Below are 25,056 nucleotides of genomic sequence, written 5' to 3'. Positions count from 1 at the left end.
TCCTCATATGCACTTCACAACAGCACCTTTCTATAAATAACATGTCCAACTCTTTTAAAAGCGCTTTTTAAAGCCATGTAAGACTCAGTGTTTTACATAGGTCATACAGGGGAGAAAATGGGGATGCCATCAGTTTCTTGTAGTGTAGATGTGTTTACTGGAAACCTACCGCATGGTGGGCGAAGGGCAGTTTCTGCAACATGTTCAGACAGATCAGAATTTCCTCTATGATCTGATTGGAAGAAATTCAGTTCTAATCTGAAAAGTGCATTGCTGTGTCTCCACAGAGATGTTTTGCTTTGCTTTTTTTTCCCATTTTTTCCTCCAAAGATATGGTGAACATTAATTCAAGTACAGCAGAGTGTTAATATGGCCATTTGTTCTGCAAACTGATTCTAGCTTTTGTTCAGTCTTCTCTGAGCACAGAAGAGCTGCCATTTGATATTTGAAGGTATCTGTATGTGAACATTAGATCATGGTTTCCAATACCCATGTTTCTAAATTGGGTAGCCTAAACATTAAACGGTACATAGACTCATGACTGCAAGTCATTTCAAAACAGTCTTAAAATTACTCTGTACTCAAAGACTAAGGCATGCCCGAGCATGACTTATCTCTTTTCCCCAAATTATGCTTAGTGCTTTTGCTTGTTGACTAACTCATAATTGGTCTGAGAGAGCTCCTCAACCAATCAGTTTCTTGTGGCTGTGTGAAACACAAAGCTTTAAAAATAGAGTATAGGAATTAACGTGATTAAAATAAAGTTTCACATCAAACCGGTTACAAGCAATGTAACTGAGAAACTCCAACACAGAGTGCCTGCCACTTATTTAATTTGGAAGGTTTAATATTTGAGAGTGTTAAAGGTTCCAAACTGTACTTGAACAGAGCTTTTTTTCCAGGGGTGAGGAAGGCTCCTCCAGAGCCTGGTATAGAGAATTAAGTCAGATATTTCCTCTCATTTCAGGGAGCACCAATGTTTATGCTCAGATAAATAGCAAGTGGTATGGTCAGAGTTCATATACAGCAATGAAAGGGACCCAGGGGAACTCCAAGTCCAACTCCTGGCTCCACACAGGACTACACAAAATGCCACTCTCCTCTCTTCATCACTGTAACTTTCTGGCTTTATTACAGATTTTTGGGTCAGTATCCCGAGCTTTTCCCCGTCGCTTTGTACTCCCGCTGAACGTGAATTCGGATACACCTGTGGGGAAGAATCTGAACCCTTTGTCTTACACAACAGCAAAGGCTGTGAAAGACTCAGATGACAAGGTATGTGTTAAAGACTTACACAATGGCACATACAGCTGTGATGATTTGTTCATAACTAGGGTAGGACTTGGTGTTTTAGTACAACTACATTGCCTTATATGAGAAAGCAAGGCAGATTGTGACTTATCAAAAATGCACAAGTGTGTTAGCCACAATTAGTCAGATTTGAAGTTCTTCACTCACAAAACCTCCCATGCTTTCACTAGTGTACAGAACTGTGCTTTGCTTCTAGCTTTGAACAATCCTACAGCCTTAGGTGGAATAGAATATGTGTGGTTGCTGGGACCAGTCAGCTCTGCTGCCCAGTTGAAGCTAAACTGATGCTCCTGTATTGCATACTTCTAGGTCTGGTGCACACATGAAAATCTTCACCCTGATGGCTTTGAAGACTTTGGGGGCTTGGAGTTCCCCCAGATTAACTACTCTCAGTACAGTGGTAGGAGATACCGTTACTTCTATGGGTGTGGTTTTCGGCATTTCATCGGAGATTCCCTAATGAAGGTTGATGTGGAGACCAAGAATTTCAAGGTGAGGTGAAATGAGGTTCTCTTTTGTCAGCACTGGGAGTAATTCTGCTCAGCTGGCTTCTATGTTCTGTAACCTATGAGGCACTATGTGCTGTTTTTTTTTTTCTTTTCACAAGGGTCTGAGATGAGGTTCCTAATGTTATCTCTCACCTAGCACTCCTACCAAACAGGAGAGGATATCAGTCCAGGTTCCTAAATAGATGAAGAAACAGAAAGGCTTGCATAAAGACTGCACATCTTTCCCAGGTCAAAGAAGAGTCACCGCCTACCAGACAGAATAGAAAATACACACATAGCATAGGCAGTCAGCAGCAGACATTGCCAGGGCAGTTATAGCTCAGGCAAGAAAGAAGGTTTAGCATCCCCACTTGCATGTGCAGGCAGGGATTTAGGCTGTGTCTCCCATAAACAGAGAAATAATTCCCAAAGCTTTTAGCTTTAATGAATTTGGAACTTTCCGAGGGGCTTGAGGAAGTTAAGAATTCTTAGGGATGTCTTAGCTTGAATCATTCTGTTCTAAGTACTCATTTTACAATAAGAGTGCTCTCCTTCAGCTTGGTGCTGGGTGCCATGGCTCTGTCTGCAGTAAGGACAGAAGCTGTGCTTTTGGGTAGTGGTGGTGACAGATCTCTCCTGGCAAGGCTTATCAGCTCAGTCTAGGCATGTCGTCTTTTGATCGCCGAAGTTTGCTGCTTCGGAGCTGCCCCAGGCGGAGCTGAGGCGGCTGATCGCGGGGTGCATAGGGGACTCGCTCGGTTTTCCCTCATCCAGGGATTCCCAAGGCATCGGTGCAGCCCGGCACCTCTCGCAAGAGCGGCTCACGTGGCGGGGGCGTTGCCAGGGTAGCGGCTCTCCGTTCCCTCCTCCCTCCCCCTCCCTAATAAGAGCGTTGAAGAGTGCCACTGCCCACCCAGACGAGGAGGAGGGGTTTTTGTCTCTGTGAAGAGGGTGATAATTGCGGTTGCACTCATCAACGACCTGTAAAAGAGCGTGGGCAGATCCAGCACTTTCAGTAACAGGGCGGAGCTGTTAGTCACACTTAGTAACGCTACTCTGATTGTGCTGGTGCTAGTGGGTCTGCTGGATTGCCCTGGCTGCGTCCCGGCGGAAGGCTACTGCCAGGAAACATGTGGAGACCCAGACAGAGGTCCCCTGCACACGTAAGAGGAAGGCTGTAGCTAAGAAGAGCGTGGCGACCCAGACTGAGGTCCCAAAACAGCACGCTAGCGTTCAGGTTGCTGGCTGCAATGAGTGCCGGAGTCTGGCCCTTGAAGTGCCAGGTGATGGAGGCAACGCCTGTGTAAGGTGCGACCAGGTAAATGACCTTCTCAGTCTGGTGGCCTGCCTGAGGGAAGAGGTGGAGAGGCTGAGGACCGTCAAGGACTGTGAAAAGGAAATTGACTGGTGGTGCCAGGCCCTATCGGCCCCGAGGTCCCAGCATGCTACTGTGGCTCCCTATGGGGCATGTGGCCTCCAGTCGCCTTGCAAACAGGTGACGGAGAGGAATCGACAGACAGACTGTGCTCCGGATACAGTGAGCCCCCAATCTGCTCCTTCCCCTCGCAATACTTATGTAGAACTAGGGGGTGTGAGACTGGGACAAAACTCTCTCCCAAAAGGGCAAGGTGATATCCACTGCTCAGTGGTGGAGCCTTTGCCCTTTTGTTGCCGAACAGAGCAAAGCTGTTTGAGAGAGAAGGACGGGTGGAAACAGATACCTACTCGGCGTTGTGGCCGTCCCCCCCCAGACCATGCTCGGCTCCCCAGGTGCCTCTGCGGAATAGATTTGAGGCCCTGGAATCCAAGGGAGAGATGTGTGCAGATGTGGAGGGAGGCCCACCTGTGAGGGTGCCTCGGGGGAAGCGGTCAACTCCACGCCTCAAGACTTCCTCCACCCGGAAGGATAGAAGGGTGGTTGTCATAGGCGACTCCCTGCTGCAAGGAACCGAAGGCCCTATATGCCGGCCCGACCCTACCCGCAGAGAGGTGTGCTGCCTCCCTGGGGCTCGAGTCAGAGACATTGCTAGGAGACTTCCCAGACTGATCTGCCCTTCTGACTACTATCCACTATTGATAGTACAGGCTGGCAGTGAAGAAGTTGGTAAGAAAAGCCTGAAGGCTATCAAAGATGACTTCAGGCAACTGGGGCGGGTAGTTGAAGGAACAGGTGTGCAGGTGGTTATTACATCTGTACCTTCAGTGGCAGGAAACGATAGTGGGATGAGCCTAAAAACCCATCTCTTGAACAAATGGCTTAGGAGTTGGTGCAAACGCAGGAGTTTTGGTTTTTTTCATCATGGGGCAATTTACTCGGCACCTGGCATGATGGCTGCAAATGGAAGCAGCCTGTCTCCATGGGGAAAGAGGGTTCTAGCTGAGGAACTAGCGGGACTTATTGACAGGTGTTTAAACTAGGTATGAAGGGGGAAGGGGACAAAATGAGGACCGCTGGGACTGAGGGGGCAGTTCGAGGCTCCAAACAGAACTTGATGGGTGGAGACAGTGGAGTTCAAAGGCTTGGAGAGAGGGGGAGGGATGCTGCTTCTCTTAAGTGCCTGTATACTAATGCGCGTAGCATGGGGAATAAACAAGAAGAGCTGGAGTTCTGCGTGCGGTCGTGAGGTCATGATCTCATTGCGATCACGGAGACGTGGTGGGACAGCTCGCATGACTGGAATGTTGTCATGGAGGGCTATGTGCTTTTTAGGAAAGATCAGCTGGCTAGGCGGGGTGGTGGAGTTGCTCTTTATGTGAGAGAGCAGCTAGAATGTATTGAACTTCACTTGGGGGAGAGTGATGTAGCAGTGGAGAGCTTATGGGTGAGAATCAAGGGGCAGGCTGGTAAGGGTGACACTGTTGTGGGTGTGTACTGCAGGCCCCCTGATCAGGATGAGGAGGCTGATGAGGCCTTCCAAAAGCAACTGGATGTAGCGTCACATTCCCAGGCACTGGTGCTTATGGGGGACTTCAATTATCCGGATATTTGCTGGATGACCAACATGGCCAGGCGCGCACGGTCCAGACGGTTCTTGCAGTGTGTTGAAGACAACTTTCTGATGCAGGTGGTGGAGGAACCGACGCGGGGAGGGGTGTTACTGGACCTTATTCTCACCAACAGGGATGGACTTGTTAAAGAAGTAAAGATTGGGGACAGTTTGGGTTGTAGTGATCATGAGATGGTGGAGTTCAAGATCCTGAGCGGAAGAAGCAAAGCAATAAGTAGGATTGCTACCCTGGACTTTAGGAGAGCCAACTTCGATCTCTTCTGGGACCTACTTGGAGCTATCCCGTGGGCTTGGGTGTTAGAAGGTAAGGGGGCCTCTGAGAGCTGGTCAGCATTTAAACAGTTCTTCTTCCAAGCTCAGGATCGGTGCGTCCCTGTGAGCAAGAAATCAGGAAAAGGTGGCAGGAGACCTTTGTGGATGAGCAAGGAGCTCATGCGCAAGCTCAAAGGAAAGAAGAAGGTCCATGAAATGTGGAAAAAGGGTCTGACCACTTGGGAAGAATATAGGAATGTAGTCAGGGCCTGCAGGGATGCAACGAGGAAGGCTAAAGCCCATCTGGAATTGAATCTGACTAAAGTGATAAAGGATAATAAAAAAGGCTTCTTCAAGTATGTTAATAGCAAAAGGAAAACTGGAGAGAATGTGGGCCCCTTACTAAGTGAGGGGGGGGGTTCTCGTAACGGAGGATGCTGAGAAGGCAGAGATACTGAATGCCTTCTTTACTTCCGTCTTCAGTGAAAAGGCTCTCCCGCAGGAATCCCACACCCTGGAGGCTAGGGAGAGGGTCTGGGGAATGGGAGACTTCCCTTTAGTCAGGAAAGAGGACGTGCGTGAGCGCCTAGGCAGTACTAAGGTCCACAAGTCCATGGGACCTGATGGGGTGCATCCACGTGTGCTGAGAGAGCTGGCGGAGGTCATTGCCGAACCGCTCTCCATCATTTTTGAGAGGTCTTGGACAACAGGGGAGGTCCCTGAAGACTGGAGGATAGCCAATGTCACTCCGGTCTTCAAAAAGAGCAAGAAGGAAGATCCGGGTAATTATAGGCCTGTCAGCCTCACCTCTGTCCCTGGAAAGGTGATGGAACAGCTTGTGCTGGATACCATCTCCAGACAACTGGGAGAAAAGGAGGTTATCAGGAGTAGTCAGCATGGGTTCACCAAGGGGAGGTCGTGCTCGACCAACTTGGTGGCCTTCTATGATGCTGTCACATGCTGGGTGGATGGGGGAAGAGCGGTAGATGTAATCTACCTTAATTTTAGAAAGGCGTTTGATACTGTCTCCCATGACATCCTTATAACAAAGCTGAGGAAGTGTGGGATAGACGAGTGGACAGTGAGGTGGGTTGAGAACTGGCTGACTGGCAGAGCGCAGAGGGTCGTCGTTGGTGGTGCAGAGTCTGGCTGGAGACCTGTAACCAGCGGTGTCCCCCAGGGGTCTGTGCTGGGTCCGGTCTTGTTCAACATCTTCATCAATGACCTTGATGAGGGGATAGTGACCACCCTCAGCAAGTTTGCTGATGATACGACATTGGGAGGATTGGCTGACACGCCTGAAGGCTGTGCTGCCATTCAGCGAGACCTGGACAGGCTGGAGAGCTGGGCAGTAAGAAACCGGATGAGGTTCAACAAAAGCAAGTGTAGGGTCTTACACCTAGGGAGGAATAATTGCATGCACCAATACAGGCTGGGGGATGAGCTGCTGGAGAGGAGCTCTGCAGAGAGGGACCTGGGCGTCCTGGTGGACGACAGGTTGGCCATGAGCCAGCAGTGTGCCCTCGTGGCCAAAAAGGCCAATGGCATTCTGGGGTGCATTAAGAAGAGCGTGTCCAGCAGGTCGAGGGAGGTGATCCTCCCCCTCTGCTCTGCCCTGGTAAGGCCTCATCTGGAGTACTGTGTCCAGTTCTGGGCTCCCCAGTTCAAAAAAGACAGGGATCTCTTGGAAAGAGTCCAGTGGAGGGCCACAAAGATGGTGAAGGGCCTGGAGCATCTCCCCTATGGAGAAAGGCTGAGTGAACTGGGTCTGTTTAGCCTTGAAAAGACGACTGAGAGGGGACCTGATCCAGGTTTATAAATATCTGAGGTGTGGCGGCCATAGTGGTGAGGCCAGTCTCTTTTCAGTGGTACGTGGAGACAGGACGAGGGGAAACGGACATCAGCTGCAGCACAGGAAGTTTCGCACGAATGTGCGTAAGAACTTCTTCACGGTGAGGTGACGGAGCACTGGAACGGGCTGCCCAGGGAGGTTGTGGAGTCTCCTTCTCTGGAGATACTCAAGTCTCGCCTGGACGCCTACCTGTGCGACCTGGTGTAGGGAACCTGCTTTGGCAGGGGGTTGGTCTCGATGATCTCTAGAGGTCCCTTCCAACCCCTACAATTCTGTGATTCTGTGATTCTGTGGTGTGCAGCTGGTTGTGTGAGCTGGATGCTGGTGTTCTCCGAGCCTATAGCTGGTACTTGTGTCAGTACAAGCTGCTGGATGGAATGAGCCCCAGGAATCCTTTCACTGCCTGCTTGCACAGTGCTTGGCACAATGGGCATTCTGTCGTAACACTAACATTCTGTTAGTGCAAACCAAAAGGATGTCTCAAAAGGTTGAACTGTGAGTTCTTGGGGCAGGAGGTGCAATCGGATCACTCTGCACAAACCTTTCTAACTTGCAGCTCTGCTATCTGTAGCAAACATCATGAAATGAAACATGTCCGTATGTTATTGTACTTAATAGATTTGGCAGGAGGATGGATCCTACCCCTCTGAGCCTGTTTTTGTGCCAGTGCCTAATGCCATGGCAGAAGACAGTGGAGTCATCTTGTCTGTTGTGATCTCCCCTGATGAGGTAACTTATTCCTATTAGTTCATACAAGTAACACAGTTCTAAACCACAACAGTTTAAGGCTCTCTGCAGATAGATCTCTTTTTTAAGTAAAGCACATCTGTCCCCATAAAATATTTCACTAACATTAGCAAACTAATGGGCAATGTAACACATCATTTGAAAAGAGAAAAAGAGAAAGAAGTGTCTGCCTGTAGCTCTAGTTGGTGCAGAAGTTTTTCCTTTGATATCTATTTCTGACCTAACTCAGATTTATGAAGTCATTCACCCAACAAATACCTAATCCAGGGTATCTTCTCAGAAAAGCACCCAAATGGGCTGTAAATAAACGAATAAAATTTCAAAAAGATCAAAGTTCAAAAGCATTTCCCACATCCTTTATTCATATTCATCATGCACTTTACTTCCGTCTTTAAACTCTAATTGCTTCAGGTGCTAGTCAGTGGATACATTGACATACATAGCATTGACATTTCCACCATTTGTTTCATTTCTACTACACAAAAATTACTTCATTACATTTACTTCATTATTTTTTTCTTAGCATACATCTGCTGTGAAGATATTTTAAATATTTTGCCTTTCATTGTTTTAATAAAAATCCAGCTTAATAGATATTTTAGGTGAAGAAAAAATGCATGCTAATTGTCATTTAATTATTTTGGTAATTAGACCCATGATAGATTTCACAATAAGGAGTTTAAACTCTATTTTAAAAGCTAGACTAGATGGAATATTTGCCTCAGAATTATTATCTAGATGTTCAGTAGGTCAATTATATTAATGAAACAGACAAGTCTGAAGACAACTAATGTCAATAATTATGTCAATGCATTAATGAAGACACCAATGCCCCCTCTCTCCTCAGGATAAACACAAACAAAAATCAAGTTGGAGATTTCATGGGTCCATTGCTGATAGAGGTACTGTTATCACAGTTACAGCCACAAGCGTAGAATTAACATTCTCCATAAACTTATAGGTGATCCCGATAAAGTAAGGAAGCACTGGACACGTGCTTCCTGTGGTGTGTATCTGCAACTGTCAAGCACAGCTAGGTGAACCTCAGCTGGGAACGTCAGTGTTGGTGTGATACCTGTGACCATCAGTGCTCCTGGTGGTGTTGTGTTACTGGCTTAGTCAGTATGGTTTGGTTGTGCCTGGCTGTGTGTTGGAGCTCCTGAGTGTGGGACAGATGTAGTGTTTTGGAGAGCGGAAGGGATTTCAGCTTGGCTATTAATTCTGGCTTTCTTCTCAACCTGCAGAACCGAAGTGCTTTCCTGCTTGTCTTGGATGCAGAGACCTTCAGAGAACTGGGGCGAGCAGAAGTCCCAGTGCAAATGCCTTATGGATTCCATGGGATCTTCAGTTCTTGCTAAGAGAGAGAAAAGAGAGCCACCTCCTATAACTTCGGGGCAAGGTCAGGCTCAGAAAGAAACCTCTGCTTTCTTTTACCTTCCAACTTTACATTATGCCAAGGCTGAAGGAACCACTTCTCTATCAGAACCTCTAAGTTACTGCCTCGTTCCTAACAATTCACAGCAAAGGGTCTGAGGAAGACAGAAGCTCAATCTCTCTAACAGCCCACTGCTTTGTCTTAGTTTTCTGTCTATCTTGCTAGAACACATAGCAGCAGTTCAAAAGGCTGCCATGCATAAGGCTTGCAAGGGAGAAAATGGAAACTACCATGACCTTGTCTGGGTAGCAATGTGCTCTGAAGGGAAGAGAGTAGTAAATGTCAGTTGCAGTGGCTTTGGCTGAAAAATGTAAAGCACAAAAAAGGAATAAAACCAACTACTAACATCTAGGCCCAATGTAGGGTTGTAATTATGCCCCCACTGCACAAAGGTTGCCTTCAGAGAGCACCAGAGAAAAGCTGAAAATGCGGAAGCTGTACTCGTAGTGCTGTCTCTGTACATCAACTGTGCCCTTAAATAAAACCCTGTGACGTTTCTTCCTTTCGTTGCGGCCCCCACTGACAGCAGCAGGGTGACCGACAGGTCGGGGGAGGAATCTCCGGTACAGGTCCCGGCGGAGGGAGGGCTGAAGAGCCGGCCAGGGCCGCCAGAGGGCAGCCGGCCCCGCTGCGGAGCTCCGAGCTCAGCTACTTCGGGGGTAGGAGGGAGCTCTCTCCAGCTCTTCAGGCAGCGCTTCTCCATAAGATCCAGGGTGCACTTGTTATCTAGGAAGGAATCTGGCAGGCCCACCCCTGTGCACCGATGCCTTGGGAACACAGCTTGCAGCTGTCACTATTTATAAGAAAACAAACAACAAACTAAGTTGAACAACTGTGGCCCAAACATTGCTAACATCACCTCTGTGAGGATGAATGAAAGGGTGAAAGCCATGGAAAAGGAAAAATAATGTGCACAGTGCACAAATGTTGAGTCTGTGACCACATCCAGAAATGCAGACAGCCCTGGAAGTGTGTTTGCATGTAGGTTTGAAGCTCTGCACAAAGCTCCACTAAGTCATAGAATCATTAAGGTTGGAAAAGATCATCCAGTCTATCTGTCCACCCACCACCAATGCTGCCCACCAACCGTTTTCCTCAGTGCCACATCTCAACATTTCCTGTACACCTCCAGAAATTGTGACTCCACCACCTCTTGTCAGCCTGTGCCAGTGCCCAATCACTTCTCTTCAGAAGATGGTTTTTCTAATGTCCAATCTGCCTCCCCTGCAGCAACTTGAGGCCATTCCGTCTCATCCTGTCACTGTTACCCATGAGAAGAGGCCGACCCCCACCCCACCACAGCCTCCAGTCAGGGAGCTGTAGAGAGCAGCGAGGTTTCCCCTGAGCTCCTCTTCTCCACACTGAACAATCCCAGCTCCTCAGCCGCTCCCCATCACACCCCGTTGTGCTCCAGACCCCTCACAGCTCCGTTCCCTTCCCTGCACACCTCCAGGGCCTCCACGTCTGCATTGGAGTGAGGGGCCCAACGCCGAGCACAGCACCGAGGTGCGGCCTCACCAGAGCCGAGTGCAGGGGACGGTCACCTCCCGCTCCTGCTGGCTGCGCTGCTGCTGACACAGCCAGGATGCCGTCGGCCTTCTTGGCCACCTGGGCACACTGCTGGCTCACGTTCAGCCGAGCGCCGACCGACAGCCGCAGCTCCTTTCCCTCCGCACGGCCTTCCGGCCGCTCTGCCCCAAGCCTGCGGCGCCGCGTGGGGTTGTTGTGGCCAAAGTGCAGGACCCGGCACTCGGCTGCTTGAACTGCGTCCCGTTGGCCTCAGCCCGGCGATCGGCCTGTCCAGGTCCCTCTGTAGGGCTGCCTGCCCTCGGGCAGATCCACGCTTCCGCCAACGTGGTGCTGTCTGCAAACTTGCTGGGATGCACTCAATGCCCTCATCCGCATCATCAATAAAGGCACTGAACAGGACGGGCCCCTACACCGACCCCTGGGGAACAGCACGGTGACCAGCTGGATGTAACTCCATTCACCTCCTCTCTCTGGGCCCAGCAATGCAGCCAGTTCTTTGCCCAGCAAAGAGCGCAGATCTCCAGGCCATGGGCTGCAGTTTGTCCAGGAGAACACGGCATGTGCTGCTCCCCTGATACTGCTCCTCAGTGCCCATCTCAGCCCGTTCCATTCCTGACTCTCAACCCTCTGCTCTAACAGTCCAGACTGAAGCAAACTCGGTTGCTTTTTGCTGACATTCTCCATAGCAGAAGCTGCGCTCGGCAGACACCGCGGAGCAGCGCAGCATCCTTCCGGGGCCGGGCGTCGCGATCGCGGGAGGCGCTGCGGAGCCGTCCGCTCCGGGCCCCGGATGGAACCGCCCCGCCATGGCACCGCCTGCAGCGCGCCTGGCTCGGCTGTCCCGCACCGCCAGCTTCAGCGCCTGCCACCGCCTGCACAGGTGAGGGGGGTCCGCAGGGTGCTGCCGGGCCGCGTCCTGTCGCCGTGCTTTGTATTGCACGGGGAAGCTCCGCCGGCTTCGTTCGTTTGTTCATAAGGAGTAGCGCTGGTTACAGTTCTGGCACTTCCTACCAGGAACCCGAATGGTTATGTGCTGTTCACACATGAGTTGCAGCTGGGGTGAGGCAGTCGGTACAGAACTGCAGACCTAAGCACAAAAGCGAAGCAAAAAAAAAAAAAAAAAAAAAGTCATCGATGTCGTCGTGTCTTCATAGGATGAATGGGGTGGGACTTGGTGATCCGTGCCAGGGTGTGCTTTGTGGTGTACTCCCTCTGTGCTGCCCTTGAGGTAGGAGTCATTGAATGGCTCTGGGACACACAGCTGGGGTGACACCGTGAAAATCTGAATTCTGAAATGCCTGTCTGCCTCCCGCAGTAAATCACTGAGCGATGAAGAAAACCTGAAACTCTTTGGGAAGTGCAACAATCCCAACGGCCATGGGCACAACTACAAGGGTAAGGGATTGACTTCCACATATGCATGTATGCATGTGGCTCCTCATGGATGTAGGGCTGTCCCTGGGGGTCAAAAGAATGGCTTCTGTGAGTGCATGACTCAGAACCACCACTCCTAATGCAGTGGGTAACTTTTAATTAAAAGAGTTGTGCTTGTAAGTGTTGTGCAGCCTGCACCTGGTGAGGTACTGCTGAAAGGGTTGTCTGCCTTCATCACCAGTGGGGTTTGTTCTCAAGCTCATGGTGTCACATGCATGACCTGATAATTCCTTTTTTTTTTTTTTTTTTTTTAATTTCAGTTATAGTCACTGTGCGTGGAGAGGTGAGTGTGCTCAGCATTCCTTCATTCCTTGCAGCAGTTGGCAGTGAGGCAGTGGGGCCCTGTCTCCAGCAGATCCAGCTCAGTTGCTGGGTTTCCTGTGGTGTGTGCATCACTGTGGGAGGTTTTTAACAATCAGCTGTTCACCTTGCTCCTAACGAGGCTGAGGTTGCTGAGGCTAGATTGGATTGGATTGTTTAGGATGGATATTAGGAAAGAGGGATCAGGCATTGGCACAAGCTGTGCAGGGAAGTGGTAGAGTCACCATCCCTGCAGGTGTTCAGGAAGTGTGGACTGAGGGACGTGGTCAGTGGGCAGTACTGGTGGTAGGTGGATGGACTAGATGGTCTTAGAGGTCTTCTCCAACCTTTCTGATTCTATATTCTGTTGTTGCAGGCAGCCTTTTCCCCCTGGTGTCAGGGAGCAGAGCCACAGGCTGCTGTGTGCACATACAGGGGCAAAGTAGGGACTCAGTACGTGAAGGTGAAGAGGGATTTTTCTTGTGGCTCTGATTTGTGCCGGCTCAGAGCAGCCTTGGTAACAAGGGCCCGTAGCTAGGCTACTAATCTGCCTTCTGTTTTCCTTCCAGATTGACCCTGTCTCAGGAATGGTTATAAACCTGACAGACCTGAAAAAGTACATGCAGGTAAAGCACCACTCTCCCAAACACCCCTGTGATGGGCCCTTTATCTGGTGGAAACATGGTGAGTTAATAATGGTGGGAAATAAAGAAGAAACGAAGGAGTGATTTAGGACTGAAGTGTTTTAGCACAGTGATGTGAGGCAGTGCCATGTCTCAGCTGGGAGGTTAATGGATGGATGCAGGGATGTCTGTACATTTCTGTACAGACTGCTGCCCGGTGCTGGTGTTGGAACCTGGACACCTCTCTTTCTGCAGCAGGCGATCATGGAGCCACTCGACCACAAAAACCTGGATAAGGACGTGCCCTACTTCGCTGAGGTGGTGAGGTGGGTGGAGGTCTGGGGGGCTGCAGGGCTGGGCAGCAATCTGCTGGGGTAGCGCTGTGGGTGCCATCACTGACGGTTCTGAGTCTGCTGCTGTTTTGCTCCCAGCACCACAGAGAATGTTGCAGTGTTCATCTGGGAAAACCTCAAGAGGCTCCTGCCTGTGGGAATGCTTTATAAAGTCAAAGTGTATGAAACGGACCAGAACATTGTGGTCTATAAAGGAGAAGAAACGATTTCTGAGAGATGAAATAAGCTGAAGCTCAACTGGTTGGAAACTGACACCTGCTCACGTCAGTGAACAGCATCAGCCTTGCTCACTGTGTCCTGAAATGAAGCCTTGGTTATGTACTGCAGAAGAACCAACCAAGGTAGTTCTTCTGCCAGAGATCTCATAGCAGTTTGGGTTATCACAATTCACTGATACATCTGCCTTTCCCCAAGACATTCTGGTTTCATAAAACCAGATTGCTGAGCTGATGTGCAATCTGCAATTGTACCATGCTGAATAAAGCAGCTTTCCAGAGACTAGGTTGCTCGGCAGTGTGTATGTCTTAGAATCATAGAACAACTTGGGTTGGAGGGACGTCAAAGATCATCTAGTTACAACCCCCCTGCCTTGGGTAGGGTTGCTGACTACCAACTCGGGCTGCTTGGGGCCCCATCCCACCTGGGTTTGAGTGCCTCAGGGATGGGGCACCCACAGCTCTCTGGGCAGCAGTGCCAGCGCCTCACCGCCCTCTCTGTGAAAAATGTCCCCCTCAAATCTAATCTAAATCTCCCCTTTTTAAGTTTATAACCGTTTTCCCTTGTCCTGTCACTGTCTACCCATGTAAAAAGTTGACCCTAAATACAGCTTATTGGCCCATGACTTGGGGTGCTTTGAGACTATGCTCACTGTAAACTCCTAAAAACTTTTTGGCACAAGCAGCAAGATACAGTGTGCTTTTCTTAGGAATTCTGTAGGAACAGCATGAAGCTCTCCTCTTTCTGGAGGAAGCAGACAATGAGTGCTCCCACTGCAGTGATCAGCAGCTATGTGGTGTTTTCACCATCAGAAACCATGCTGGAAAGCTCACGTAGACACTTGGTGTGCACCAACAACTGGGGCTGCTACTTCACTGCCTCCCTCAGCTGGGTAGTTACAGAGGATGGGGCTGTGATGTGTTCATCTGAGTGCCAGCCAGTTCTTCTGAAGGTTCCTGAAATTGTAGGCATACTGTGAAATCAAAGAGCTGGGAGAGGAATGCATGTAAAACCAGTTAGGGAACAAGGTGCAGCTCAGCTGGCTGCGATGAGGGCCTCCCACCTGCCAGCCTAGGGAGGAGCAGCTCTGTGTGTAATTCCCCATCATGTGAGCAATGTGCCAAGTGGTACTGAGAGTCATTGGGAGGTTTGGCCACAAAGAATAACTAAATGTATATAATTTAAAAGGTGGTTCATGAGCTCTACAAGGAAGTTTGTGGCTGAATAATGACAACAAACAGCACCACTTGGAAAAGTTTAATGAAGCTTGCCTAATAGTTCACCTTTGGCTGCAATGTGCTGGTTACAGCTCTAGAAAATACTTTGCTTTCTTTTAAACCGTGGCTGCTAGACATGAGGATGGTCCTGTGCCTTCATCCATTATTGCTCAGATGTTCTGGCCAGGCCTGGCTCAGGGCCCTGCTGACCTCATCCTCTGCAACAGCAGTGCTGCAGAGCTCTGGCACTCCTAAGGGCAGTGCTTTGGGAGCTGAAGGCTCTGCAGCAGTTGTGTCCGACCCACACAGCTGCACACAGCCTGGCTCCAGGTGTGCACCCATCGCTCACAGCGCCCACACAGCAACTGACCAACACCATGAGACCTCTCTGAGAGCTGCAGCCACTGCCACCAAACCACACTGATGTGTAGCTTCACAACAAGGTCACACATCCCAATGGTTTGATGGCTTTGCTGCCCTTTGTTTTTTGTTTGAATAGCAAATATTAAAAATTAAAATAAGCTTTATTAGTTATGTACATTATCTACCTTGTATATTTAATGAGGGCTGCTCCAAAAGTAATGCCTCCTGTTTTATGACATCAGCCCACCACATCAGAGGTTCACTGCTGGTGAAATGCACAGCTAGTGGTGGTGCCTAGGTAGAAAAGCAGTGTTTTGTAGCTGAGAACATGCTCTATTCAATACTGTTATTGTGCTCTTTGCATCTGATGTAGTTTCCATGCAAATAAATGGAAGGCATTATATGCAGTGCAGCCTATGTATACACAGCCCATGACATTTCCTCTTCACTCAGAGGGAAGCCAGAATATTGGACAGCCATGCTCTGCAACGTCACACAGGTGGGAGTGCTCAGATCTCAGTTGAAGGGGACTCTGTGCTGCTCATGGCATTGCAGCCCTCCATTTCTCACCACATGGGGCACAGCAGCCTTCGCTCTGGTTGGTGCTGTCCTGGGTGGCTGTGCTCCTTCACTGAGTTCTGCTGTTCTCTCATTCTCTGGTGCGATGCATCAGGCTGTGATATAAATGGTGTTGTGTGATTCACAAGTCCTTTGGATCTTCAGTATGTCATGGGGACCCAAACATACTACGTGGTGGCTTTCTCAGAAGTGTAATGCAGCTATTGACAGTGATGACAATAAACAAGCAAATGAGTATGGCAGTGTACTATTCTCAGTGTGAAATTGGGTACTGGGCCAAAAAAGAATAGTCTACGTTTGTTTTACTGCAGTACAACGTAACGCTGACAAAGTCCCACAATAACTCGGGAATTTGTATCTATTGCTGCACTGCAGGTCCAGGAAGTACTCAGGTTCTTCTGTCTCAGTATCTCCTGGATACCAGGAGAAACTTCTCCAAAATAGTGGTTGGGTACTGGCATGACTGCCCAGGGGTGGTGGGGTCACCGTCCCTAGAGGTATTCAGGAAATGTGGAGATGTGGTACTGAGGGACATGGTCAGTAGGCAACATTGATAGTAGGTCGGCGGTTGGACTGGATGACCATAGGGGTCTTCTCCAACCTCAATGATTCTATGATCTGTCAGATTTAAATTGCAGCAGAGCTGGAGTGATGGAAATAAAGAAGGGACTGGGAAATGGTGTGGATGCCAGGGGCATGCGGTGTTGGGATTGTGATGCCCCTGGGGTTCTGGTGCATGCTTTCTGCTCACAAGGGACTCTGTTTTTGCAGGAATGTGTGAGTCCATGCAGGAAAATCTGCGGGAATCAACCTCCAAATTCATAGGCTGGGTAGGGCTGTATAGAGTTAAACATCGTTAAACATTAAGCATTTCTGTGCTGTGACTTAGTTACTCAGTGATGAAATTGGCCAGAGGAGAGCTGTTCAGGTGATGGAGGTATCTGGGACAGCAATTAAAATTTCAAATCCAATCCCAGGAGAGCTACTGTGGAAGCATGACTTCCAGCTTCAGCACACAGAAAACACAAATAACGGTATAATGATGGCAAGACCAGAAACATGCTGCGCTGTATTTAGCAGGGACTGAGTGGAAAGACCCCCTCCTGCCTTCCTGCCCCACACAGGGGCAGTGCTGTGGGGTGTGGGCAAGTATTGGGGGTGAGCCAAGTTCAGTGCCACTCCCAAGGATGCTGCTTGTATTTCACTATAGCCCCAACAATGACCACGTTAATGAATAACCCACACAGTGCGCCCGATGGGGCAGCCCAGCTCTTCCTCCTGAGGTCAGGCTGCAGCTCCAGGCTCATGGCGTGTGGTTCCGGGCCCTGTGTGCAGTGGGGAGGGCAGTGCTGGGGAGCAGGGAGCACTGGCTCTGCCACTGCACTGTGTCCTGTGTGCTCAGAGAGGGAAGGAGCGCGTGGTCGCGCCACACGTACAGGGGCGCTGACGTGTGGCAGTGCTTGGGGCATTTTCTGATGTTTGCATGCTTTGTCCTGCCACCTGATGTTCCTTTTACTGCTGTGGGTGTGTGTGTCCCTAAGTGCCATAAAGCCATTAGGATGGGAGGGTCAGCAGGCCTTCGGCTGTCACTGTGCCGGAGGCAAGAGCTGTTTGTTCCCTTGCTGCAGTGGGGCTTGGGAAACTCAATGGCTGCTCTCAAAATGATGCAGAAGTCTGCAGGGGTATGGCATGGCCCTTCCACTCTGTGTGTTCTGCCCTTGGAGCTGGGGCTGCTGCTGCTAGGAGTGATGGGACAGTGGGGAGCAAGAGCTGAAGCCACCCCTTGTTCTACATGGGTGGAAATGGAGCAAGGAAGGTTAATGTTTAATCCTGATGGTCAGGTTGCTCTCAGAACGAGTGATGCACTTCCTCCTGCTGTATCGAGGGTGAGAAATAGCAGTAGAAGGTTACGTCTGCATTCCAAGAAACTGGGGCTGTTATGATTTCCACAAAGCACTGAGCTTCCCTGGGTAGCACGAAGCTGCAGCAATCAGGGGAAGGGTGGGGAAGTGCTGTGGAGCTTTGTTGCTCACAGCTGCAGCTGTTTTGGTAATGCTTAAACAGCAGGAAAACCAGGACAGGGTACAGGGGGCATTTTGTGGGAGAAGGGGCTACTGTAAGCATGAGAGATTTCTCATTCTCTGCACATAGGGACCGGTGCAGCCCAGTGCTCAGCATCCCAGCCTGCTCCCCACCCTATGCCTGGTAACAGGGTGTTGCCACAAGGTTACCTGGAACATATTTGATGCCTATTATCTGAGCTGTTATCTGACCAGATAGTCATATTGACAGGAAGATTAGAATAGAAAGCAGTCTATTGCACTAAGTAGAATTTTATTGAGTGCTATGTGCTTCTGTAGCAGAAGGTATAACGTTATTCCAGTTACTTGGGAGCTGCTAATTAATCTGCCTGCAAAACAGAAGGCAACTGTAGTAGTTGGGCCACAAAAGTGTATTTCAGTGAAATTCTGTGAAACATTCCACAAGTGCGTGGATCACTCCACACTCCACACTCTACCGCATCTACGATGCAGTAGAAATGTCCTTTGTAATATTGTGCTTAATTTTGTTCTAGGGACTGCCAACCTTACAAAGCAGCCAGCCCACTCCAGAGGTGGGAATAAGTGGAAATCAGCAGGGCTCCACTACAGCCTAATTATGAGGGAGGAATCTCTCTTATTTGAGGCAAGCCAAGGCTTTTTCAGACAAAATTTGAACAAAAGTGGACTCGAGTGAGATATGTCCACTTCAGAGCAACAAGATCCTCAGTGGGGAACAGAGGGGCACACTGTGGGGAGGCAGCCAGGCTTTGGAGTCTGGAGGGCTGAGGGCTGTGTGCTGGGTTCAAGGACAGGTGAAGGCAAATTTCCCTTAAACGTGGTCATGAGCTGCAGGGGCAGACTGTGCTGGTTGGGGCTGGTGTCCCAGCCAGCAAACACTGCTCAGTACAACAGCCAGCTTTTATTGTTTGGTTTATTTAGGTTTGCTTCAGGAAAAAAAAAAAAAAAGTAATTACTTTCCAGAAGTTTGAAATTTCCTTCATAAACTCTATCCATATAAAAATACAAACGATAATAAAATCAAGACATTCAGTGGCCCATCCAATCTCATCCTGCAGCAGAAAGTGCTACTGATTTAAAAAAAAAAAAAAAAAAAAAAAAACCAAAAAAGGAGAACAAAAAACCCACCCACTCCACCATTCCAGAGAGCCAGAACCAAACCAAGGGAACTTTCCAGGACACAGAACAACTCTGCCCCAGCTGTGGCTCACAGACCTCTCCTCCAGCTCCTCAGCACACACCAGTCCTAAGATGAGGAGAGGGCCTTTCCCCTCTCTTGAGCATTTTCATGCTTTCTTTTTTTTGTGTGCTTCACAGGACCTCAGGTGTTGAGGAAAGGATTAACCCATCCAGTGCTCCTGGTTAGAAGGGGTCTGCCCTCCTCAATCACCTTCTCCAGCTGTTCCGGTCAGAGTGATCTCTGACTTGCTAATCTTGCTGCGTGTGCTGGCCCTGGGTGAGGGGAGTAAGGGGAGATCAGCTCTGTGGCCATAGACCCTTATAATCAAGTGTAGAAGTGCAGTTATCATCTTAAAACGCATAAGAAGTGAGTGATTTTCCTGAGTAGATCAGCTGCCTGCCCTCCCACCTGTGCTGTGGGGAGAGAGGAGCAGCACAGCTGGGTCATCTCCTCTCCCCATCTCCTAGGAGAGCAGTTTGCTTGTAGTGAGGAGCATCAGCAGCTGACTGATGGCAATGAAGAAGAAGCTGCTCTGGATTGCGGAGACGGAGCTAGGGGTTGTCGAAGGTGTGGTTGGATCTGTTTGTGGAACTGAAAGAAACCCCCAGGGTAGATTAGAAGTGCAGAGGACCAGCTACAGACCTACTTGCTGTCATTTCTCAGAAATGTGTGTCAGATCTGTGATACAGAGTGGGATGCATAAATATATCCACTGATGTGAATGGAGAATCATCAGGTTAGGCTTGAGGCTCCTGGGGTCAGGGGATCCCCTGGACTACAGAAACATTACCAGTGATGGCAAGCCACAATTTCTACTCCACCTCTGCGTGACAGAGAGAAGAGGGGGATAAAGTCTGTGCCAATACTTGCAGAAATTGCCTTCTGCACTTAGAATCATAGAATCAGTAAGATTGGAAAAGACCTGTAGGATCATGCAATCCAACTGTGCACATACCAACACCAATGCTCACTAAACCACATCCCTGCGTACTCCACCTGCCCTTTCCTTAAACACCTCCAAGGATGGTGACTGCACCACCTCTCTGGGCAGCTCATTCCAGTGCCTGACCACTCTTTTGGAAGGGAAATTCTTCCTAATAAATGACCTGGAACTTGTATGTGGCTGTTTAGTGTCCCTTAAAGATGAAAGGAAGCTAGAAAATGTTCAAGTTCAGCTATAATCCTGAAGACCTTCTTGCCACTTTGGTGTCTTTGCCTCGTCTCCTGACTACTGGAGAAATGGGAAACCCAACACATCGCCCAGTGCACTGCTCACCTCACTGTGGGACCACCCCACTGCACCCTATTTATTTACCTTCCTGCAGGGTCACACTCTTCAACTCGATGGAAGTGTTGTCAAAGATGATGTATGCCCTATGGAAGGAGGGAAGAGATGAAAAAGGGCATGAAGAGCAGATTATGAGATGGGATGTGTACTGTGACCATCTGTTTCTTGTAACAGCAGTGTTCCTTGCAATCACTAGAGTAACGAGCTCTTGCATTCTTCCTTCTGGCAGATAAGGCCAATCAGGTTAATGCCTATGGTTTCCTTTGGCAAATATTTCCCACTGATGCAGCTCCATTAGTGTTCATGGAAATAAGGGGTGTTCAATCCCTTAATTTCCATTGAACTAATTTGCATCCCTATTGATGTGAGCAAACCACTGGGCTGGCAGTGGAGTGACCTCCAGATCTGGCTTTGCCGGAAATATTTCCTTGGTATTCTCAAGTGAAAATCTGGAGCAGGCACAAGGGTTTGTCACAGCTGCTGCTCTGGGGGTGGGATCCTGATTGCGGGCATTACCAGGAGCTGGCACAGGCAAGTACTATCCCAGATGGATACCCAAAGGTGGGACAAAGTGTTACCTTATTTCCACGAAAGATATATTACTGCTTGGAGATGTCCAGTTTGCTGTTGCCAACAGTTCTTCGGCGGCATTTAACATTGCTGTCTCAACACCACTGCAGTTTAGCCTGTTTGTTACGTTCCATTCTCCTGCAGTGGTATTTTCAGGGGACAAGGCTTGAAGTAAATACATAGTCACATTTTTCTCAGTGGTGTGGTTTCCTTCATTACTTATCGTGACTGCAAAGAGAGCAAGGGAGACAAGGTAAGTTGTCTGTCCTGTAGGATAGCTATCTCAGATCCCCTGCCTTCAGCCAAGGGAGTGTTTGCTGGCACAGTGCTCTCTATGTGACACAGAGGCACAGGGAGGGTGGTGTCCCCTTGCTAAAGCAAGAAGAGCCCCTCACCTCCCCCCTCCTTCTAAAAGAGGGATCTCTCCAGTCCCCATCTGCAGTCCTGGCTATGGAGGATGACGACACCAAGCCAAACCACAACTCCTGTGAGGAAACCTTTTCTGGCTCCCATGCAAATGGCAGGGGTGGAAAATGCGCAGGGGATGAGCTGGAGAGCAGCCCACAGCTGACTGTGCCATCCCCACCCCGTCGCTTTCCCCACATCTCCATCCCAGGTTGCTGATTCACAGCTGTGACAAGTCTGCGCAATGCTGCTGTGCACCACGCTGCTACTGGAGGCTGCAGTGGGGCTGTAAGCACACGGAGCAAGGGGAGACCTGCCTGCCAGCATTCAGCTGTGTACAGCTGTGTGTCCCACATGGCCGTAGCCTTCCTGGCCCTTAGAGTCCTTTGGGTGAGAGTGGCTTCAAGTGAAACCACTCAGGACTGCCAGAGAGAGAGGAGATGGTGTGAGATGGCAGTGTCAATCCCAAATCCTGCACTCAGAAAGAATCATAGCTCAAAGTAACAGCTGTAAGCAAAACCCTCTCCTGTGAAAAATGCAGCCACCTGCAGTGGGTGCTCCCTGGGGTGAGGCACGAGGGAAGCTGTGCCTGTCCATCCCAGTAGAAAATGGGCTCAGGGTGTCCTTCTTCCCCTGCTCTCAGCATTCAGATTTTCTGAACCTCAAGGCAAAGGGATGCCTGTTATCAGGTCTGGGAAGCAGGGCAAGGCTGCCATGTATGCTGGGACTAAATCTCTTACAGGATTAAAAGCCATTTTCTGTGATTGATGCTGAATGTGCGTCAACTGCAAAGCAACATATTTTTTGTCTGTAGAGCTGTTACTGTCAACAAGGGCAAAACCTCAAGGAGGAAAGGGAAAAAAACCACAAAACAGCACCCCTCAAAATTCTTGTTTTTGAGTCCTCCGTGTTTTGGCCAAAAGGTTAAGGTGGAAAAAAGCACCCTAAGGAAGGAAAGAGAATTTGAGGCTGATTGTATAGACATGGAATAGGAATAAGCAGGGGACAAGTAGGAGAGCTATCTCCTGCCTGAAGTAAAGAAAGCATCATTACACCACACAGGTTCTGAGCACATCTAAGAACAGCATAAGATTCAAGGATCCCACTGGGATAGAGGCAGCAGAGGAGGCACAGTGGGATGAAAGATGGCTTACCCTGGTAGCTTGTGTTGGCCATGTACTCCTCGGGTGTCACAGTCACTGAGAAATTGCTCTCGATTGGGACATTCTGGAGAAAATTACATTCTTCCATCTGCAGGTACGCAGGGGCGAGTAGAGTCCCGAAGAGGAGGAATTGCAGCAAGAAGTGAGCTGCCATCATCCTCTTGAATGTCCCTGCTTTATGCACCTGGGAGCTGAGAAAGTCTTACATTTCCCAGCCCATTTATATAGAGATCTTGATGAGGTAAATGCAAATATTTCCCCCTCCCCATCCAGCTCGTTGTACACACCCCTGGTGGGAGGTTTCTCGTGGTTTTAGAGATTACTTTCTCCTGGCTGCTTGGCCTCTAGGTGAACTGTTTAAAATAAAGGGGTACTGAGCTGTGTGGGGGTAAAACCCACAGCATGCGTATCATGGGGGAGTCCCAGGGAAGTAAAGCAAGTCCCTGCTCACCTGCTCCCGAGCTGCTTTTGTGTGCATTTGTGCAAGAGTCTCCATGACCTCTGCAGGAACCCCAGGCCATGGTGACATAGAGCAGCACTGTGCTCTCACTGCCAGCCCCTGCCCTGCTTTCCTTAGCAACCAAACCAACCCATGCTGGTAGAGGTGTCTGCAGACAGCCGGCTCAGCGATCCCCTCAGATAGCATTCTGTGCAAAGCAGCCCGAGCTTTGCTGGCTTTTGCAAGCACTCCTTGAGCCACTGGAGAGATGACGGCGTGGGCTGGCAGTGTCTTTCCACCCTGCCACCCTGAAACCCGGGGTGTGCAGCATTCATCAGAGGTGTGGGGCTCATCAGTGCTGGTGGCAGGCCTGAGTCAGCAGGGAATGCTTTTCCTGCCTCCATGTGCAATGCACCATGCTGGCAGGTCCCAGAGGCCCTCACTGCAGTTCTGCTGAGCCCATCTGAATTCTGCCGAGCTGCTTCTGGGCTAGGAGCTCTGCATTCCCTTCCCCTTCTCATCTTCCCTTTTTCCAACTCCAAACCATGTCACACAGGTGGCTCCCTTTCACCCCTCCTGAGATGTGTGCGGTTGTGTTCAACATTTCAAACAAAAGCTGAGCAGAAGTGAAAGAAAGTACCAGAAAGAGAAGGGTGAGTCCAGGACATGCAGGGTGAGAAGGAAGCAGCAGAGAAGAGTGGGAGAAAAAGGGGATGCGTTGGGAAAGATGGTGTGTTCTTGGTGACATTTACATAAGTCAGAGGTAAACTTTACCCTAATGGAAAGGGTGTGGAGAAAATGAGAGATCAAGTTCTTTCGGCTCATCAAATTGGCTGAGGTTGTGGCCACGTTGCCTGGTCACTCCTCCCTTCCTCCTATGTGTCCCTGAGCAAAGGAGGAAGGAGCCCTGAGGGTCATGGTCCCCCACATACAGGGTCTGCTGCCCTGCAACAAACAGCTGGAGGAGCTCAAGAAAGGAAGGCAGCCAGCCGTGAGGGGATGGAGAGGGGAAAAAGTAGAGCAAGGTGGAAGCAGAGGGTTTTGCTAGCACAGCCTCACTGCTGACGCTATTTGCCCTTGGGGGTTTACACACAGTCTCCTTGCAATGGCTCTGTGCCATTCTTTGCCAATGAGGATGAGTCAGACTGGTGTCACTGGAGCAAGGGGTGCTGGAAACAGATACATTTGCTTCTGAAAGAGAGATTAATTTTGGAGAAAGAAAGGCAGGATGTGACGGTGTCACATATATCACAAGGAAGGTGATAACCATCACCAACCATCCAAAGCAAAAGAGATCTTTGTAAGCAGTAGTGGAAGTTGTGTGTTACACGATGTGTGCTGCGTGGGGATTTACAGTTTTGTTCCTCAACTATGCAGATAGATGAAAGCTGTATTTTCCATGGGAAGGGGAAAACTGATATCTGTCATGATGAGGGGACATAGCCGGCAGGATAGTTGGGGGAAGCAATAACACGGAGATTTTTAGCTCAGAAATGGCTTCATGATCTGATTCATCTGGGGATGAGCCTATGTTCCCTCTTGGCAGGTGGACAGGAGGTATTCTCTGCCATTCTTTCTCCTTACAGGCACATGTGCTGTGGCTCCTTCTCTGCCCTATCTTCTGTGTATCTGTGGGCAAGACTGAAGCTGGAGCTGCAGTTTCCATGGGCTTCTGTCAAGGTCGAACCATGACCACTTACAGGAAAACTTGTGTTGTTCTTTGCATTCCCACAGGAGGTGGCTTCTACTTCCTGGAACCGGCAGTGACAGGAACTGGGCCCCTCACTTTGCCTTTCTGGAGGCTCTCACAGGGAGTGTGAACAGCCAGATTATGGGATCTGCCCATCCCTGGGGATGCCCACACAGACCTTTGTCCTCTGCATGGTGCAACAGGGCAGGGTCTGCTACCCACTCCCTTCCTCGCATCAGCTCCACTCCTTTTTTGTCTTCCCCAGGGACAGATGCACCTTCCCTGCCGCGGGCAGAGGACTGGAGCAGGCAGGCAGTATCCCAAGGTCAGTGCTGTGCTGCAGGCTTCAGCCCCACAGTGCTGCTGGCCTGAGGGAGAGCAGGAGCTGGGAAAATGAAACTCACAGCAGCTGCCGGCATGTGAGGGAGTGCCTTTAGCAAAACCCAGTGGTACAGTAAACCACTGCTCGCAACAACCTGCTCCCATGACTCACAGCAGGACCGGCACCAGCTGTCCTGTGTGCACTGTGGCCGAACAGGCGATGCCATTGGGG

General features: G+C 49.7%; 3 protein-coding genes across 12 annotated transcripts in view; 2 read left to right on the top strand and 1 right to left on the bottom strand.

Annotated features, from left to right (window-relative positions):
• Positions 1 to 9,591, top strand: part of BCO2 (beta-carotene oxygenase 2) — a 32,651-nt gene extending 23,060 nt beyond the window's left edge. For 5 of the 6 annotated variants that reach the window (XM_019622871.3, XM_010723764.4, XM_019622870.3 and 2 more), the window contains 4 exons: positions 1,138 to 1,275; positions 1,621 to 1,803; positions 7,530 to 7,640; positions 8,903 to 9,591. In XM_019622871.3, coding sequence (XP_019478416.2) covers positions 1,138 to 1,275; positions 1,621 to 1,803; positions 7,530 to 7,640; positions 8,903 to 9,016 — 546 coding nt within the window. In that variant the 3' untranslated portion in view covers positions 9,017 to 9,591. The remainder of the gene's footprint in view (positions 1 to 1,137; positions 1,276 to 1,620; positions 1,804 to 7,529; positions 7,641 to 8,902) is intronic. The other variant, XM_085209326.1, reaches the window with a different exon arrangement.
• Positions 9,592 to 9,732: 141 nt separating this feature from the next.
• PTS (6-pyruvoyltetrahydropterin synthase) lies at positions 9,733 to 13,831 on the top strand. Of its 5 annotated transcripts, none has more exons than XM_085209334.1 (7): positions 9,733 to 11,503; positions 11,939 to 12,018; positions 12,318 to 12,340; positions 12,734 to 12,820; positions 12,927 to 12,983; positions 13,239 to 13,306; positions 13,412 to 13,831. In XM_085209334.1, exons 1-7 carry the CDS (start codon positions 11,430 to 11,432, stop codon positions 13,551 to 13,553), a joined length of 531 nt encoding a protein of 176 aa, XP_085065460.1. In that variant the 5' UTR covers positions 9,733 to 11,429; the 3' UTR covers positions 13,554 to 13,831. The 5 variants fall into 5 exon arrangements, with proteins under 5 accessions (XP_085065460.1, XP_031412763.2, XP_085065463.1 ...); XM_031556903.2 differs by having other exon boundaries at positions 13,236 to 13,306; XM_085209337.1 differs by having other exon boundaries at positions 13,187 to 13,306; positions 13,412 to 13,556.
• A 4,832-nt stretch (positions 13,832 to 18,663) lies between these two features.
• Positions 18,664 to 22,579, bottom strand: LOC146542777 (uncharacterized). The gene is made up of 4 exons (XM_085209369.1): positions 22,366 to 22,579; positions 20,815 to 21,034; positions 20,264 to 20,322; positions 18,664 to 19,539 (listed from the first exon to the last, which is right to left on the bottom strand). The coding sequence occupies exons 1-4, from the start codon at positions 22,529 to 22,531 to the stop codon at positions 19,412 to 19,414; spliced, it is 573 nt and encodes a 190-aa protein (XP_085065495.1). The 5' UTR covers positions 22,532 to 22,579; the 3' UTR covers positions 18,664 to 19,411.
• Positions 22,580 to 25,056: the final 2,477 nt, after the last annotated feature.

The sequence above is a fragment of the Meleagris gallopavo genome, chromosome 26 (assembly GCF_905368555.1).
Source record: "Meleagris gallopavo chromosome 26, MGAL_WU_HG_1.1, whole genome shotgun sequence".
Taxonomy (NCBI): domain Eukaryota; kingdom Metazoa; phylum Chordata; class Aves; order Galliformes; family Phasianidae; genus Meleagris; species Meleagris gallopavo.
Note: the sequence above shows the minus strand (reverse complement) of the source record. Positions and strands in the feature narration are given on the sequence as shown.

What these genes read in the sequence shown, in the direction of transcription:
- PTS (XM_031556903.2), top strand. Translation starts at nt 11,430, where the DNA reads ATGGCACCGCCTGCAGCGCGCCTGGCTCGGCTGTCCCGCACCGCCAGC. An exon ending in GCCTGCCACCGCCTGCACAG is followed by an intron (nt 11,504 to 11,938) that starts GTGAGGGGGGTC and finishes TGCCTCCCGCAG; the next exon opens with TAAATCACTGAGCGATGAAG. An exon ending in TAGTCACTGTGCGTGGAGAG is followed by an intron (nt 12,341 to 12,733) that starts GTGAGTGTGCTC and finishes CTGTTGTTGCAG; the next exon opens with GCAGCCTTTTCCCCCTGGTG.
- LOC146542777 (XM_085209369.1), bottom strand. Translation starts at nt 22,531, where the DNA reads ATGATGGCAGCTCACTTCTTGCTGCAATTCCTCCTCTTCGGGACTCTA. An exon ending in GGCCAACACAAGCTACCAGG is followed by an intron (nt 21,035 to 22,365) that starts GTAAGCCATCTT and finishes CTCTCTTTGCAG; the next exon opens with TCACGATAAGTAATGAAGGA. An exon ending in ATATCTTTCGTGGAAATAAG is followed by an intron (nt 20,323 to 20,814) that starts GTAACACTTTGT and finishes CTCCTTCCATAG; the next exon opens with GGCATACATCATCTTTGACA.